This window comes from Phocoena sinus, chromosome 7 (genome assembly GCF_008692025.1).
Source record: "Phocoena sinus isolate mPhoSin1 chromosome 7, mPhoSin1.pri, whole genome shotgun sequence".
NCBI classification, from domain to species: Eukaryota; Metazoa; Chordata; class Mammalia; order Artiodactyla; family Phocoenidae; genus Phocoena; species Phocoena sinus.
Genome location: NC_045769.1, coordinates 22511732 through 22531392, shown reverse-complemented (window position 1 = coordinate 22531392; position 19661 = coordinate 22511732). Strand labels below are relative to the sequence as shown.

At 35.9% G+C, this 19661-nt stretch overlaps 1 protein-coding gene across 1 annotated transcript in view; it reads right to left on the bottom strand.

Annotated features, from left to right (window-relative positions):
• Positions 1–639: 639 nt before the first annotated feature.
• The window catches only part of ABCA12 (ATP binding cassette subfamily A member 12), a 181223-nt gene continuing 162201 nt past the window's right edge, over positions 640–19661 (bottom strand). The window contains 11 exon segments of the mRNA XM_032637501.1: positions 640–741; positions 2073–2210; positions 4516–4621; positions 9282–9374; positions 10944–11047; positions 12996–13130; positions 14057–14198; positions 14494–14603; positions 15495–15699; positions 17724–17977; positions 19203–19362. Of these exon segments, the coding sequence (XP_032493392.1) occupies positions 640–741; positions 2073–2210; positions 4516–4621; positions 9282–9374; positions 10944–11047; positions 12996–13130; positions 14057–14198; positions 14494–14603; positions 15495–15699; positions 17724–17977; positions 19203–19362 (1549 nt within the window).

Genomic DNA, 19661 nt, shown 5'->3' with positions numbered 1-19661 from the left:
TACCACCAGGGTAAACTGCCCTTCTATAGCATTCTTGTAGAAAGGCATTTCGGGGGGGGTCAGTATGTCCCCATGTATTTACAGGTACTGAAAATGACATACACAAACACTCTAGACATTGTGCCCACTCATTACTGCCAATGTTAATCTGGCCCTTGGCACTTTACACATCACAATAGATTCATGTATTCATGATGATGTTCATTCTATTATTTTCTGAAAATAAATTATTTTGTTTGCTCTCCCAATTCTACCTGCCCCAAACTACCTTACTTTTCTTCTCCACTCTTTCCTTTCAACTGCTAATAGCCATGCTTTTAAGCTGTCTTTTTATTGAAAGTAATAAATTAAGGCATTCATCTTCAGAGGTTTCACCTTTGCATAAGAGTCAGCAGCTTACACACTGGCATGCTCACAGTGTTGAGAAGACAGAAATTCATTTCAGTAGTAAAAACATTCACTGACCTTAGAAAGAAAACTTCCCATTTATAGTTACTGGCTAGTCTTGCACAATTGTAACTTTCCAATACAGAATAATACTTTAAAACTAAGATATTTTGAGGAATTTGTATCTTCTGCGGCTCCTCAAAATGAAGCCATTGGCATTTGTTGAGACTGAGTTTGCTGGAGGTACTAAGACTACAGCTGGTCATCTTGTGAGTCAGTGCTTACGGTGGAACCTTGGCTACTGGTATCGGCAGTTTCATAGCACTTTTGGTCTTTGGCAAAGTTGATGAAAACCTGATTTTTCAAGGGAAATAAAGCCATTAGTACTTGGTAAACCAAAGGAAGAAATAAGGTGTGTGTGTATGCACAATGGAGAGCTAATAAGAAGAAAACTAGATATCATAGGGGCACGCCCAAACACAGAAACAAACTCTCACTAGGAGTCCTTCCTTTAGGTATTGAAATTTATCTGGGGTTTGAAAATAATATCTATATCTACAACTATAAATACATTTATAATCATAATATAAATCTAAAGCTATAATTAAATATCTATAGCCACATATTCGTATCTATTTGATCTGTCTCAGTATCTTTCAAGTATCTTTTAACAAGGAGCCCAAACCAAGCCCTTGTCAAATGTTTGTATGATGATGTTGAGAGAAATTTCACTAGTTTCAAGAGGGTCGCTAGTTTCAAGAGGGTCGCTAGTTTCAACAGTTAATGCACTAAAATAAAATTTGTATACAAAGCTCACATTAACATTATGTTCAGTAAGCTTATTATTTAACAGGCAGACCTTTATGACTTTGTTTAAAATTCTATTAGTCATAGATTCATCCAGAAAACATTGAGAGTCTACTTTGTGCCAGACATGATACTGGTAATTGGTTACAAGTCAAAGGATAAATCTTCTGTGTTGGTAGAGCCATAATTGCCTTAACTCCCCATAAAAAATTGTCCATGAGATGCAGCATGATTCAGAGGCCTCTGTAGCCTCACTTTCAGACCCATTCCAGTGATAGGTCCAATCAAATGTTCTATATATCAGGTTGGTTGAACTGTATAAAACTAAAACAGTGCAAAGGTGATGAAGGATGTTCCATGATGCCTCGAGTTATCGAATATAAACGTAATTAAGACAGATGATGTGAATGAAACAAAAGAATCCTGCATTTACCACTTTGGTTGCCTGAATCTAGCAGATCTAAAGCTTTGGCACCAAATTCTCACTAGATAACCCCATCCTCCCCTAATCTAGGAAGCCAATCAATAGAAATGTTATTTAAGAAACCTACCAAGGAGAAAGTAAGGAAAGTGTTAACAGCTATTTGTTTTATAGATGAAAATAACTGTTGCTTTACATATACAGATAACTGATGGGTACAGATGTCTTATAGAAGGAAAAAAAAAATCTTCTTTTCTCCATTAAAAATAGTTAACTCTTTTCATATTTTTTCCTAACATCCCCAAATGCACTTAGAAATAAATTAAGCTAACTTTTTCAGGTGCAAGTTTAGATATTGCTTCAATTAAAAACAAATTCAATGTCATTAAAAAGAAATAATCGGAATGTATAATAATTTATGTGACATTGTGCACATGGATCATGGTATCCAGCTTACCTCTTCCAGAGTAGTCTGACTCACTAAGAAATTTGTGATATTTAAGGCAGCCTTGTTGGTTTCCAGCAGATCAAAAATGTTTGCTACTCCTCCTGCGGTGACCGGCACGTGATACTCTAGCATGCTGAGGTGCTGATCCTGTGGGAACCAAAGGGAAAAAATGTATTTCTCAATGTCAGGTAATATTGACTTGACTACACATAACTTGACCAAGAGCTAAGAAACGTACTGAAATTCATTCCTCTGAAAATGATGTTACATTGTAAATAATGGGTATGTTTTGAGATTAACAGCTTTCAAAGGTGAGATAAAAAGTTTTATGAATGTCCAAGAGAAAACAAATTAAAAAGCTAATGAAAATTCCAAAATATTCTACATTCATGTGCACTTATAAAGACATTATAGTCTTGCCTAGGAAAAAATATTGTGGAATGGTATTGCCTATGTCAGATTACGCTTAGCTCACATAAGCGTTTTCAGAGATAACTTTTAGAAATTTCATTTTTTTTAAATGTTAAAATTGTTCTAAAAGGCTAAGGATTAGCTGTTCAATTTATATTGGCTATAGTTGCCAGATTTCAAAAGCATTGTCTATGAGAAACCTCATTCAAATAATGCTACATTCTTTCTTAACTCGCTCTAAATTCCTTTTCAGTTTATTTAGTCTGTAGTATCACCATCAATTTAGTAATCTATTCTTATTTCCTTGGAGTATCTTCAACATCTTGCTTCTCTGCATATTTCATCAATTATCATATCTTATTTATTTTTCCTCTAAAATAACTCTCAAATGTAACCTTTCCTCTCTATCTGCACCATCAATTTTATTAACTTGCTGCTCATCACTCCACATCTGAGTTATTGCAACAGCCTCTTCAGAAGCTTAGAAACCATATACACTCATGTGTTCTGGCACAAAGTAGCTAGGATAATCTTTCCTAAACACTAGTTTGGTCAAGATGTTTTTTTTACTCCATAAACAATCCCTGTAACCTATATTGATCAGATCAAGATTGTATATTGCAGCCTGGTATTCCAGACCTGAGTTACTGGAAACCCCTCTTCTCACTCCTTTGCTCGCTGTCTAGCCCCTCTCATTGATTTGTGTTTACATCACACCTGTCAGTGCAATCAGGCTATCTTATTGATACTTATTTTTACTCCCAAATTGTTGTTTGGTTATTTCCCTTTTAGAGATCTAGAAACCATCACATACTTGTAGAGAATGGTCTGCTTAGGAAGTAATCAAACTTTTATCATCACTGCACTTGTCTTGTATAGCACTAGTCCCCTGAAGAACAGACCAGGGCAAATGTAATCTCATCACTCAGTGAATAAACACAGATTTCAATCCAGAAGTTCACTGAAAGAAGTAGTACTATGACCAACATGGTTTGTGCAAAAAAGAAAAAAAAAAGTGTCCTTTAATTTTTAAATTTGATTTTAATTTAGATGATAGAAAATGGACTTTGATAAGAATCAGAGGTTGAGGCAAAGGTATTTTGTAGAGATAAAAGATGTTTTTAAAAATGAACTCTATTTTGCTCTCCAAAATCACTTCACGTTAATATGGTGCCTGACAGTTTATGAAGCATCTTTGTGGACATTTTATCATTTAGTTCTCACACCAGTCTTGTGAAGTAGATATCAACAGTATTTGTAAAATAGGAATACGAGGCTCAGAGACTTTAAATGTCTTGCTGGAAATCACATAGGCAGAGCTGGACCTCAGCCCGAGTCTTCCAATTTCTGTTCATCATTCCACACCTGACTTCCGTTTAAAAACAATCACTTGCTATAATCATCTTATATCAATTACCTGCACATCAAAGATGTTACAATGATAATTTTTTTGTCAAGTGCATTTAAATATGTACTATGTGAGATTTATATGTATATATCTGTGTGTGTCCATCCTGTTGATATGTATATGTAAGATGAAATTAATTGAGCAATGTTTCAAGTAGTGTGCGATTTAAGAACTTGATTTCCAAGCAATTCTGCTCAAAACTTTGTGGGCTTATCTTTCAAGTGAGGAAAGCAAAGGAGATAATCTCTTCTAGCTGTGACATTCTGGAACTTTGTAATTTTTTTTTTCTTAGAAGAAATGCCCTTGGTCATATGTATCTGTCATTCCTCAATTCCCTAACATATGTAACTAATAATCTAGTTAAGCATACAACCTGAAAAGTAATACAATACGGTCATAAAGCCTTTGTGAGGAAGAAATAAAGGTATGTAAAAGGACTATGTTACTCTTAAGTAGCTACAAAAATATATAACTAATTTGAAGATTTTATCTGTTAATACTAAGTGTGCTTCAGAGTATCTTCTTGAACTAATAAATATATATTGATGAATAACAAAGCTATGGTCAGCTTGAAAATGACAAACATCCACTACGATATTAGATTATAGCTATCAAAACCAGTCAATCTCTTACTTTTAAGTATGTTTTTGGAAAGTGAAGTTGCATGAACCTTGTGAGGGGCTCCATGCTCACTTTGACATTCTTCACGTGAACCTTGACGGTAAATCCTCGTCCAAACCTAGAAAGAAGTGCAAAATACAGTATGAGTTATGTTTTGCTGAAATAGCTCCTTTGGAATTCTAGATAGTGAAACAGGACCCAAGCTGACCATGATAGCCCCTTTTCCTATATAAAGACTATCATTTTGCTATAAAAGTTCAGGGCCTGTTGCAAACTGGAAACAGTACACTGCTATTATTTTTTATTTATTTCTACCACTATACAAAGTCAGAGCCTTTGGACAAAAGTTGCATTAGAAAGAAAATACAAAATCCTGGCTTTCTTTGGCATCCATGAATTGGTAATTGATGTAAATTCCTGGAGCTACATACTTTCCAATTTAAAGCGAAGAGAATCTTTAAAGGCAAGTTATTGGAGATTTGATGTCAATCGTAAAGATTAAAATCACTGGGGTTTTAAAAATAAATAATAAATCAATATACTAGCTAACAGTTTGCACCAAAAGTAGAGTTTGTCAACAAGTCACAACAGACTCTCTGGGAACAACATATAAGGCCTTTTTCATCCTTTTTTCTTATCTTGGTTAATATTGTCTTATAAGAAAGCCAAGCTGTTGTACAGACAAAGGTATAAAGTAATGTCACGATGTTGGAAGATTAACATGGACATGTATAAATGCATATGCACTATGATAAACATAAAAATATTAATTTAATTTTAATTTGATAGTATGATATTTATGCACATCTCCCCAATGTGTTTTTGGTGAAAAGGTTTTGAATGTAGTAAAAATGTTAAATAGCTTGCTGAAAGCCTGTTCAAATGGCAAATGAACATTCTAGATAAAAATCGATGCCTTCATGTACTTGTCAAGGTCTAATTTGTTACCAAGATAACTTTTTTTTGTGTGTGTGTGTGCGGGCTTCTCATTGCGGTGGCTTCTCTTGTTGCGGAGCTTGGGCTCTAGGAGCACGGGCTTCAGTATTTGTGGCTCGCCGGCTCCAGAGCACAGGCTCAGTAGTTGTGGCGCACGGGCTTAGTTGCGTGGCGGCATGTGGGATCTTTCCGGACCAGGGCTCGAACCCGTGTCCCCTGCATTGGCAGGCAGATTCTTAACCACTGCGCCACCAGGGAAGTCCTGTCATTTACTTTTTTTTTTTCTTTGAATTTTTGAATTATCTTTTATTTATTTTTGTATACAGCAGATTCTTATTAGTCATCAATTTTATACACATCACTGTGCACGTGTCAATCCCAATCGCCCAATTCAGCACACCACCATCCCTGCCCCCACGCGGCTTTCCCCGCTTGGTGCCCATACCTTTGTTCTCTACATCTGTGTCTCAACTTCTGCCCTGAAAACTGGTTCATCTGTACCATTTTTCTAGGTTCCACATACATGCATTAGTGTTTTTCTCTTTCTGACTTATTTCACTCTGTATGACAGTCTCTAGATCCATCCACATCTAAACAAATGACTCAATTTTGTTCCATTTTATGGCTGAGTAATATTCCATTGTATATATGTACCACGTCTTCTTTATGCATTCGTCTGTCAATGGGCATTTAGGTTGCTTCCGTGACCTGGCTATTGTAAATAGTGCAGCAATGAACACTGGGGTGCCATGTCTTTTTGAACTATGGTTTTCTCTGGGTATATGCCCAGTAGTGGGATTGCTGGATCATATGGTAATTCTATTTTTAGTTTTTTAAGGAACCTCCATACTGTTCTCCATAGTGGCTGTATCGATTTACATTCCCACCAACAGTGCAGGAGGGTTCCCTTTTCTCCACACCCTCTCCAGCATTTGTTGTTTGTAGATTTTCTGATGATGCCCATTCCAACTGGTGTGAGGTGATACCTCACTGTAGTTTTGCTTTGCATTTCTCTAATAATTAGTGACGTTGAGCAGCTTTTCACGTGCTTCTTGGCCATCTGTATATCTTCTTTGGAGAAATGTCTATTTAGGTTTTCTGCCCATTTTTGGATTGGGTTGTTTGTTTCTTTAATATTGAGCTGCATGAGCCGTTTATATACTTTGGAGATTAAGCCTTTGTACGTTGATTCGTTTGCAAATATTTTCTCCCATTCTGGGGGTTGTCTTTTTGTCTTGTTTATGGTTTCCTTTGCTGTGCAAAGGCTTTGACGTTTCATTAGGTCCCATTTGTTTATTTTTGTTTTTATTTCCATTACTCTAGGAGGTGGTTCAAAAAAGATCTTGCTGTGATTTACGTCAAAGAGTGTTCTTTCTATGTTTTCCTCTAAGAGTTTCATAGCGGCCTATCTTACATTTAGGTCTCGGATCCATTTTGAGTTTATTTTTGTGTATGGTGTTAGGAAGTGTTCTAATTTCACTCTTTTACATGTAGCTGTCCAGTTTTCCCAGCACCACTTACTGAAGAGACTGTCTTTTCTCCATTGTATATCCTTGCCTCCTTTGTCATAGATTAGTTGACCATAGGTGCGTGGGTTTATCTCTGGGCTTTCTATCTTGTTCCATTGATCTATGTTTCTGTTTTTGTGCCAGTGCCATATTGTCTTGATTACTGTAGCTTTGTAGTATAGTCTGAAGTCGGGGAGTCTGATTCCTCCAGCTCCATCTTTTTTCCCTCAAGACTGCTTTGGCTATTCAGGGTCTTTTGTGTCTCCATACAAATTTTAAGATTTTTTGTTCTAGTTCTGTAAAAAGTGCCGTTGTTAATTTGATAGGGATTGCATTGAATCTGTAGATTGCTTTGGGTAGTATAGTCATTTTCACAATATTGATTCTTCCAATCCAAGAACATGGTATATCTCTCCATCTGTTGGTATAATCTTTAATTTCTTTTATCAGTGCCTTATAGTTTTTTGCATACAGGTCTTTTGTCTCCCTAGGTAGGTTTATTCCTAGGTATTTTATTCATTTTGTTGCAATGGTAAATGGGAGTGTTTCTTAATTTCTCTTTCAGATTTTTCATCATTAGTGTATTGGAATGCAAGAGATTTCTGTGCATTAATTTTGTATCCTGCAACTTTACCAAATTCATTGATTAGCTCTAGTAGTTTTCTGCTGGCATCTTTAGGATTCTCTATGTATAGTATCATGTCATCCACAAACAGTGACAGTTTTACTTCTTCTTTTCCAATTTCTATTCCTTTTATTTCTTTTTCTCCTCTGATTGCCATGGCTAGGACTTCCAAAATTTTGTTGAATAATAGTGGTGAGAGCGGACATCCTTGTCTTGTTCCTGATCTTAGAGGAAATGCTTTCAGTTTTTCACCATTGAGAATGACGTTTGCTGTGGGTTTGTCGTATACGGACTTTATTATGTTGAAGTAGGTTCCCTCTGTGCCCACTTTCTGGAGAGTTGTTATCATAAATTGGTGTTGAATTTTCTCAAAAGCTTTTTCTGCATCTATTGAGATGATCATATGGTTTGTACCCTTCACTTTGTTAATATGGTGTATCACATTGATTGATTTGCGTATACTAAAGAATCCTTGCACCCCTGGGATAAATCCCACTTGATTATGGTGTATGATCCTTTTAATGTGTTGTTGGATTCTGTTTGCTAGTATTTTGTTGAGGATTTTTGCATCTATATTCATCAGTGATATTGGTCTGTAATCCTTGGCTTTTATGCTTCTGTGTTTTTTTGTAGTATCTTTGTCTGGTTTTGGTATGAGGGTGATGGTGGCCTTGTAGAATGAGTTTGGGAGTGTTCCTTCCTCTGCAATTTTTTGGAGGAGTTTGAGAAGGATGGGTGTTAGCTTTTCTCTAAATGTTTGATAGAAGTCACCTGTGAAGAGCTTTGCTCTAAATGTTTGATGGAATTCACCTGTGAAGCCATCTGGTCCTGGACTTTTGTTTGTTGGAAGAGTTTTAATCACAGTTTCAATTTCATTACTTGTGACTGCTCTGTTCATATTTTCTATTTCTTCCTTTTCCAGTCTTGGAAGGTTATGCCTTTCTAAGAATTTGTCCATTTCTTCCAGATTATCCATTTTATTGGATAGAGTTGCTTGTAGTATTCCCTTAGGATGCTTTGGATTTCCACGGTGTCTGTTGTAACTTCTCCTTTTTCATTTCTAAATTTATTGATTTGAGTCCACTCCCTCTTTTTCTTGATGAGTCTGGCTAATAGTTCATCAGTTTTGTTTATCTTCTCAAAGAACCAGCGTTTAGTTTTATTGATCTTTTCTATTGCTTTTCTTTGTTTCTATTTCATTTATTTCTGCTCTGGTCTTTATTTCTTTCCTTCTGCTAACTTTGGATTTTGTTTGTTCCTCTTTCTCTAGTTCCGTTAGGTGTCAGGTTAGATTGTTTATTTGAGATTTTTCTTGTTTTTTGAGGTAGGCTTGTATAGCTATAAACTTCCCTCTTAGAACTGCTTTTGCTGCATCCCATAGGTTTTGGATCGTCGTGTTTTCATTGTCATTTGTCACTAAGATAACTGTTGAAACTGCTTTCTGAGAGTATTTTGGTTGGGGAATAATAATAATAATAATGATATTATTATTAGCTTTTAGGCCTTCCAGGTTTTGGGGTAACTAATTAAAAAAAATTCAATCCTCAGTACTATAATTTAACTTCAAGGTAAATTAATGATTAACTTCTCCATTCCAGTTTCACTACTCTTTGTAGGATGGGCTGCTGTGATAATCCTTGAAGGTGAGTATAGCACTGGTAGATTTGATTACCCTTTACAATGTGTTAAAGAATACATTTGTTCCTCACCTGCTCTTAATATGCTGCAATGATCCAATACATTGGAACCTTCCATTCACCATAATGGCCAACCTGGTACAGAGAGCTTCACATTCTTCCATGCTGGAAGACAGAATCATGTCAGTATTCTGGGCACAGAAAATTGGTTTAAGATCATGAGCATAAGCTTAACTTTTTTCATTATGGCACCTTAGAAATACTGTTTGAGTATCTGAGTTCCTTAAAATGTCCTTTCCCTTGAAGAACAAAAATATCTTTTAACATGTAAATTAAATATCTTCACATAGGGTTTATTACTATTTCTTCTCAAACTTGAGGCCATCTCTCTCACCTGGACAGCCCACTCTATCAAACACAGTATTTCTTTTAAGCTCTTTCAAACTTTGACTCAAGACCTACATTTCGTAAGAAATGTTCCCAAAATACTACTAAGCTGTTTTCATTACGCCTTATACTCCGTATTCAGTTGGCTTTTATGCTTCTGTGTTTATAACTAGTTAACCTGTACTTGATTATATAATTCTAATTTCATGTACGATGATAACTGGAGGAGATCTTAGGTATCACCCTGTCCACTTAATACAAAAGTTAATGGAGGGCTTCCCTGGTGGCGCAGTGGTTGAGAGTCCGCCTGCCGATGCAGGGGACACGGGTTCGTGCCCCGGTCCGGGAAGATCCCACATACCGCGGAGCGGCTGGGCCCGTGAGCCATGGCCGCTGAGCCTGCACGTCCGGAGCCTGTGCTCCGCAACGGGAGAGGCCACAACTGTGAGAGGCCCGCGTACCGCAAAAAAAAAAAAAAAAAAAGTTAATGGAAATCAGGGGAGAATGGATACATGTATATGTATGGTTGAGCCCCTTTGCTGTGCACCTGAATCTATCACAATGTTGTTAATCAGCTATACTCCAATATAAAATAAAAAGTTAAAAAAAAAGTTAATGGAAATTAAATGATTGGCTTCAGAACATATACTGTGCTAGGGCAAGGCTAGTATATAGGATATAAACAAGTCTCTTGATTCTAAACATACCTAGTTCTGTTTCTACTATATGATCATTATAACGCAAGGATGAACTTAATATAAGGCTGACCTTATAAGAAAGGCACAGAGAAAATTCTTTAGTAGCTTTTTTACCTAATTGATTGGAAGGGTCTACTTCATGGAGAAGACTTGTGAACGAGCTCTTAAAGGACTAGTAAGATTAGAATCTGGAGAGATTTTGTGAAAAGATCAATTCCAGTAGAAGGCACAGCCAAAGAAAGCGCATGTGATAGGAAAGGGCAGTGAGTGTACACGGAACCACGAGTCATTCAGACTGACAGACAGGAGAGGGTGTCATAGGAAAAAAAGACTAGAAGTTTAGATGAGGCCAGATAATAAAAGGCCTTGCATACTAAGCCGAAAAATGCTGAATTTTATGTGATAGACAATAGGGAGGCATGGTTGAATTAAGAGGGCCGCAAGTTATGGGAAATTTGTTTCTTAAAAGATTTCTTAGGCCCTGTCCCACCACAGGAGCTGGAGTCTCACCATGAAACCTTCCGGACTTGCTCCTTTGACTATGAACATAAAATACTTTAATCCAATCGTGGAATTCACTATCAGTATATATTACACGGGATTACCTTTCCCGTCTCTCATCCTAACATCGTGTCATCTCTCAGTTTACCTGTGAGAAGTGAGGATGACGGCACATTTATTCTGTACTTCTTCTGAAATGATCTTCCAGAGGTGCCGTTTTGATTTAGGATCCATCCCAGAGCTTGGCTCATCCTTAATAGAAAGTTACAAGAAGAATTTATCAAATTAATTAAATTTTGATGAGGTTCTTTACATGAATCATTGCATCTCACTTGCCTAGAACAGAAATCACTTTTCCATGTCATGTGACTAACTTGTTTTATACTTAATAGGCTTCTTTCTGCTGCTGTCAAAAAGCTCAAAATTAATCATTTAAAATTGTCAATGTGTTTTAAGAAGTGTCTCAGTGAGGTTGTACTCTTACTTTACACTTGTCTCTTATAGTTCTTTGGAAAATATTCTGCTTCAATTACTGACAAAGCAAGAATTTTTACATTTAATACTATATTGTCACATATATATTTGAAGCTACATCAGCAAGACTGCTACCTTGCTCCTGATGGCAGAATTGTGGCTGTAAGTGATAGATAATATGTTATGTGAAGCACAGAGAATTCAATTTGATTTGTTTTTGTTAATAAGATTGAGGTGTACTTTCAGTTTTATGTTATTAATTGAAATTTAATACTCCTTGGGGAAATAAAAGTAAGATTTGCAGAAATTGCCAAATAGAAAGATATAAATTACAGTTTAAAGTTAACGATGTTTAGAAAAATTATTCAGACATAAAATTAGAAATGCAGCGATGGAAAACCTAAACAAGCAATAATAAATCCTGACAGATGATTAAAAAACCAAATTATAGGTCAAGGTTAGGTAAAAATTAAAAACATATGTCTGAAATGGAAAGTATATACATAGGATCATCAGAAGTTTATTTTTATAGTAAGGGGTTAAATTTAAACTTAAAGAAAGAAATGAGTGTTAATTTGGGGAAACAGTAAAGGTTATATTGTCACTGTTCCTATTTTTGAAGAAAATGGCATTACAGTAAATATATATAAGAGAAAATACGGTATCTTTCTCTCATAGCCTGATTTTAGTTCAGCTCATTAATACATAATATTTGCATAGAGCTTTTAACAACATTTTAAAGTACTTTACATCTAGTATCTCACAGGGGTGCCTAAGGATTGTTTTCTTCAATTTAAGGTACACTTATACAATAGAATTCCATTATGAGCATCGATTGGCAGGGATATAATGCATTATAAGCTTCCGGTATTAGAGAGAGATGGGTTGTGCATTACTCTATCTGGGCAGTTTAAATGATTTGATCCTCTATATTACTTAATCTCTGGAACAATGTGATGATTTATAACTGGTGATTTTATTGCATATAATTAAGCCTCTTTTGGAGTTTGGAAGTCCTTGAATGAAGGGGATCTTCCAAAATAAGGGCAAGCTTACTTCTCTGAAATAAACACTTTTCACAGTGTTTGGCCTGGGGAGCAGAATGCTATGTCACTCCCACTGTAATTTATATTTCCAGGTGATCAACTTAATTTTTCAGCTCTTAATCAAAATATAAACATGACATGTATTTCTTGCCTCCAAAAAATTCAGATAAATAAAGTAGAATGGCATATTGTCAAGATTGCTTCTCAAGCTAGGTAACTCATACTTTGAAGCAACAAGGAAATAACATTTTAGCACAGCATGTTGCCCTCAAATGTGTATTTCCTTTTTGGTAGAAGTTGGAAAATGTGTTAGTTCACCTGATCAGTTACTAATAGAACTGATTTCTTCAATAACTGGGAATCAAATTCTGTCATAATTTTACTTACTCATTTGAATATCCTGACTTTGTTTCAGCTACTTCCTATTCCCATGTTTCCTCTGAAACCGACTGAGCCATAGCTTCAGATAAAAACATTTTTGACGGCATATTTTTGTGGCAACAAATTATCTGATATAAATTCCTTAGTGAGACAACATATGTAAAGTGTTTTACAAAATAACTAGCATATAGTGAGACCCCAGTAAATGTTTATTGCAATAATGATAATGAACTGTTACACACACTATTGGATATGTGGTTCTAATTAGGTAGTAGCCTTTTTCACAATGATTCTCTTACCAGCAACAGTATGGAAGGTTTCCCTATCAAGGCCAGTGCAGTGGATAATTTTCTTTTTGTGCCGTAACTACACATAGAGGTAGTTTTGTCCTTGTAGGGCTCCAGGTAAAGCCTCCTAAGGAGTTTATGAACAGCCTGTGGGTGGAAAAGAGGACTTAAGTTGATTTTCCCTTGCCAAAACCCTTAAAGCATTAAACAGAAAAAGAGCTACTTGTGAAAAGAAAGTTTTATAATGAAGAAATACATTCCCGAAAAAATTAAAACATTTAAATTCAACATAAATTTTAGTTTATTTTCAAAGGTCCACTTAAACATTAATAGTTCAGGGACTTCCCTGGTGGCACAGTGGTTAAGAATCCTCCTGCCAATGCAGGGGACACGGGTTCGAGCCCTGGTCTGGGAAGATCCCACATGCCGCGGAGCAACTAAGCCTGTGCGCCACAACTACTGAGCCTGCGCTCTAGGGGCCCACGCACCACAACTACTGATCCCAGGTGCTGCAACTACTGAAGCCCGCGCGCCAAGAGCCGATGCTCCACAACAACGAGAAGCCACCGCAATGAGAAGCCTGCACACCACAACGAAGAATAGCCCCTGCTCACCTCAACTAGAGAAAGCCTGCACACAGCAAAGAAGACTCAATGCAGCCAAAAAAAAAAAAAAAAAAATTAAAAAAAAGAAATATAAAAAATCAAATTGGAAGCTATTCTGTTTTACTTGGGCATTTTGTAGGTAATTCTATGTTTCAGTACTTATCTGAACACTAAAGGATATACAGGCATCACCAAACATGTCTCAATCCAGAGCCTAAGGCAAATGTCATTCTTTTATTTGATAGTTTTTAAAAGACAACCGAACAAACATGGGCCAAGATGTTTCTAAAGTCGAGTTCATAGGTTCATTTATGATATACACAATCAAGCTAATACTGCCTCAATTATCACTGTCAGGAGAGAAATGTCCTGATTTTCCAGATGTCAACTTGGTCTCGAGGGTGGGTGTGTGGGAAGCAGAAATAATAATGGTTTTCAAATGAACCAGTTTTTCACACTTATACTCACTTCTTTAATATCTTTTTCTGGAATTCCATGTATCCTAGCATAGAAATACAAGTGTTCTTCCACGGTTACCAGGTCATCCAAAGCATCTTCCTGAGGACAGTAGCCAATTAATGAGCTGTCAGAGTCAGCGTGAGCCAGAGACCTGAATTGAAAGAATCAAAAACACAAATGACTTTCAGAAGATGTTTCCCTCTTAGCCCAGATGTTGGGAAGGTAGCTCTATTTGGGTCATCGTAATTGGTGAGTCTGGAAAAAAGAGGTAAAAACAATCCCACCATCATAGTCATACTTAAAGGTTTAAAAATTTCCACTCGAGTAGCTGTTTCTCCTCTGAGGATTTAATAATATAACCACAAAATAACATATAGAGTTCATTGTAATTATTTTTCTCATTTAATTATATTGTGTTCAGTAATTTGAAGTGTTTGTTTTCATACCCAATCTTATTTCTGATCAGAATGTTTCCGCCTGTAGGAATTATGTCTCCAGTCAGCATCTTGAAGATGGTGGTCTTTCCTGCTCCATTCACCCCAAGAAGGCCAAAGCACTGGTTTGAGGGAGAAAAAAAAAGATGTAAACTTTAATTCAAACCAAAGACATGGTACTATTATATCTCTTTTCTTCTCCTTGGGTGAAATAAATTACCAAGAAAAATAAATCACTCGAATTACTCATGGATATTGCAGTGCTTTGCTGGCACTGGATAAAACTTTTTCTTTTAAAACAATTAGGTACTTAAGTATCTTTTTTTCCTTTAATCATCTGAACATTTTACATATACATAGGACTTGTTTTACATACTATATTATAGCACATCTCTGTGTGACATGATGGGATACCCAAGTCAGATATGCAAACCTGACGAAGTAATTATATTTATAGATTTCAAATTATTCACACAAAACCACAACTTTACTGAATAAACTACTGAAGCGATAATCTCTTTATGTGGTAGAATAAACCTGATGCATTTAATTTGCAGTCAGGCTCGGCAAAAAGGGAAATGTCCGCATTCTTCTCCTCCTTTCAAAGCTGCCTTACTATTGCTTCTGTGAAAACAGCAAGAATGTGAATGTGAATGCAGTTCTAGCACCTCACTTCCGACAACTGATTTCTTTATGCTGTCTTTTGAAGAGGCCTGGAAACTAAGAGTTGAAAAGAGCACCCTGCATGGACTTCTTGACTGGAAGTCCACTCAGGGAGGATAGTAACTTGGGAGGGGGCTCAGGATTTGGTGTGTGGTGAGTCCTCCCTGCCAAAACGAAGACTTACAGGGTAAGTAACACATAGACGCATGTAAATTACATATATAGAATCCATCAAAATATTCAGAGGCTGACTTTCATATTTCTAGAAAAAAATTAAGGAAAGATAAAGATTTTTGTCACTTAACCATGTCAATACAAAGGATAGCTAGAAACAAAACACTTTTCCTTACCTCCCCAGCAGGTATCCCAACGCTGATGTTGTTTACGGCTATAATCTTTTTGTGGATAAGGTGGTATGTCTTTGTAAGACGATGGAGTTGGACCAGGTCATATTCATTTGCACCATTCTCAACTCTAAACCTCTCAGCCCACACATCTTCATCTTCAACTATTGTCTCAATAACAGGTGGAGAACGAAATTTTTTGAAGAAGCGTCTAAAAAATGGGCCCAATGATTCTGCATCAATGACTCTGAAATGGTACCACTCAGTTTTGACATATTTTAATAAGTTCTTACTCCATTAAAAGTGTGCTATCACATACTAGGTTTCTTTTAAATTTTTTATGCATTATGGTACTCAAATAACTTAAAAATTAGTATGGATGCTATTTACAATATTTGTTATAATATTTGGGAAACAGCTTTTGCTTTCCATGACTTAAATGCTTACAGATCCACTATTAAAAGTGAGAATCTTAATTTCAGTAACAAGGAAATTAGTTTGGGTTTGAAAGTTACTGCCTAACAGAGAGACTAGAGTCATTAGTAAGACTCAACATGTTACAAGCCCATGATCAATGATCACCTTTCTTAAATCCTCTCTATTTCTTCTTTTGTCATCACAATATGAATGTTATTCTACAGTCTTTTTACTGTGAATGTCTTATCTAGGATCTAGCCAATATATTAAAGTTATCAGTCCTGAAAACTCACAAAATCTCAAACCCACTTCAGTATCTTGCCTAATGAATACCAAAGCAAAACAAACCAACAAATCAATTCAGGTCTTCCTCCCAATGTCCCATTTCTTTTAATGATACCCCCAGAGATACCAATTGTGATGTTTTCTTTGAAAACATCCCCATTCCAAAATCCACTCACGCAGTCAGACTCCTAGCACTGGGAATGCCTTATAACAGCCAGTCATCTATGATTTTCTGTCTTTTTCTATTACCATCACAGGCTTTCATTTTTTTTTCACACAGATTTATCCAAGAACCTCAAACTGGTCCAGCGTCTCTGACTCTTCCCTTACAGTATGCACTGTCTCCACAAAAATCACAGCTCCTAAAACACCATTTGATCCTGTTGGTGTCTGTTCAAAAACCTTGAATGTGCTACTATTTGTTTCTTGAATAAAGTCCAAGCTATCGCTTTTTAACCAATCAGTAGACTCCATAATTTTCCAACCCCATGCTTTAGCTCCTACTCTTTCATTACATTTCGTCTATGCTCTAGTCAAATTGTATTACTCATTTCTCAAATATGCCTCAAGATTTTTCTATCTTTGCTCTTATCTATCTTTTCATTATTATTAACTTAAATCTTATTTTTCAATAGGTGATACATGCACTTCATGTATTAAAATTAAAATGGTACTGAAGAATATTTAGTGAAAAGTAAGTCTCCTTCAACCATATACAGTTTTTTAACAGAGGCACTCATAATTAGAAATAATCTATGTATATGTATGCATAAGTAATATATATTTCTTTTTTAAAACTCAAATTGTAATATACTTCATTTATAGTTCTGAACTTGCATTTCTCACTTAATAAATATTAGAAGTAATCCCAAACATTACATAGTGAACTGCATCATTCTTTCTAATGGTTGCATAGTGTTTCATTGATAAATTATACATATAATTCATTTAACCAGCTCCCAAATGAAGGACATTTAGGTCGTTTTCATTCTTTTGCTACTAGGAATTGTTTCACTATGATGAATAACTTTATACATACACAATTCTGCATATGTGTTAGCATATCTATTGGAAAAATTCCTAGAATTGTTGGGTCAGTGGTATGTGTATTTTTATTGATGATTTTGTCCTCACTTTACTCGATCTTCTTTTCCCAAATCCACTGCTAATATTCTACATACTCAATTCTCTTTCCCCACTTCTACTTTCTATCCTTCCAAACACAACTCAAAGACTACATCTTTTGTTTATGTACATATTTTCTCTCTACCACTGAATCTTGATCTCTTGGAGGCTAACAATTGTGCTTATTTAATTTTACTCCCTCACTCTACAATACTTGCAGAGCCACAGTAAGGTTTGATAACTATTTACTGAATTAAGTAGATTGTGAATTATGCTACAATTTTTAAAAGTTTTTTGAGCAAAACATTTCCATATTACTAATTGAAAAGCTTAGACTACTGACCCCTCTCTGAATATTTTGAATTGAGTTTTGTCATGGATGTCAAACACTGTTTTCATTGTATTTACCTGAGTTTATTTATTAGCCACTCATTGATTAAAAGTCGCAAGAAAAAGAACATGGTTCCTTGACAAACCAAAGCCACAAACATTGCACCTAGTTTATCCATCTCAAAGGTTTCACTTGGATACTCCACTCCATATGCTTTTAAGAAGTCCAGGACCGACTGTTGTTGAGAAAGTTCAATCAAACCATAGCCAAAACAGAACTGCGGGAAAATCAGGAAAATGCGCTTGAGGGTTTCAGAAATAAGTTCTAAAGTCTGAAATAAAAGAAATAAAAATAAAGCTCAGTGTTAGCCTTCCAACAAATCGACAAAAAATTGAAACTAGATGTAGATAAATATTGAAACCTGAGAAGCTTATCTAGATTGGCAATTGTTTCACATGCATACTGAATTTACATATAAACATTTACTATAACCAAATGGTGGAGATTTATTACTAAAATACAAGCCAAAAAGGATTTTATATATATATTTATATATATATATATATATATATATTTTTTTTTAAGATGGTCTAAGGTGTCAGGCCAAACCCTGGGGGCAGAATCACTTCTAGACCTGCCTTAGGTCCTAGGAATGTAGTAACAGCCAGGGTGCTAGGGTCTGATAGAGTATCTATGGGTAGGTGCCTGAGTAAAGGAGGGATTTAGTACAGTAAAGTTTCAGAACCTAAGGTAATTCCTACTAGAAGAGGGAATAAAATGGTAAAATGATACGGAAGGAGAGACAACGTATCTCAACGAGGAGCATATGGCTCATTTTCACGTTATTCACACTTGGGACCAACCACTTGCACCTCATGGATTTTCTTCTTCCTCCTGGAGCGTGCTTGTCTAGTCCTCACTTCATACTCTTTCTATTCTTTTCCATTCAGTTGTCCAGCACTGAGTGTGCCTGTCTATTCCTCACTTCATTTTCTTTCTATTCTTTTCCATTCAATTGCCCAGCACTGGTAGGGCTTCCCTTGTCACCAATCATGACTGTTAGTTCTGAACAGAAAGTGATGCTTACAATGAAGTAGACTCCAATACATGACTGAAAGGGAATGAATCGGGTTTTTTCTCTATGGATGCTCAAATGAATCTTAACCCATAGTCATATAACTAAGCCATTGTCCTTGTCCCTACCATACCATAACAATTTGTTAATGAGTAAAAAGTTTAGCTGACCGATTGTTTGCATGATTTTTGTAGTGCCATACAAGGTATCTGACCGAATGTACCTCCATTTACCTACTCAAGCCCTATCAAATGTCAATAGTTTTGACACCGCGTAAATATAATCATAGACATTAACCTAGATGGAACCTAAAAAGAATTTTAAAACCCCATAGTTTCCCCTCTACTATATTTAATAGAATCAAATGAAATGCCCCTATTCTATTTAGAGAATGCAAAATACAGAAAATCTTTCCACCTTGGAACATGTTGAAGCATTTGATCCAATAACTGAAGTTTAGCAGACTAATAAAGGACCTTACCATATCATTAGGCTTTTCCTTGGAAAGGAAGTACACCACCGACAGGGAAACAATGGAATTGATGCCAAGAAAAAGGTTGATGCAGACATAAGTGATGAAAGCCACTCCTGTTTCATGGAAGAGCCCAGCCAGCAGGTACATCCAAGAAAATGTGGCATACCTTTATGTTAATAACACTAAGAATTAAAATCATGCCGTAATTATTCTTTTACTAAATAAATAACTTTGATAGTGTTCCAAAGTGAAAATAAACATTAGAGATCAGTTGTCAAGCCTTGTAGTTAGATCTCTCTTTTATCCCTCTTTTAAACAACAGCCAAAAAAAAAAAAAAAGTGAAGCACGCTTTTTAAATGACAGTAAAGGTCTTTTAAGGAATCTTGAGTAGTCATTACAATTACAAATTAATTTTTCCTAGAGATGGTGTTACCTCACCCAGGCAAGACATTTTTTTTTGGCTC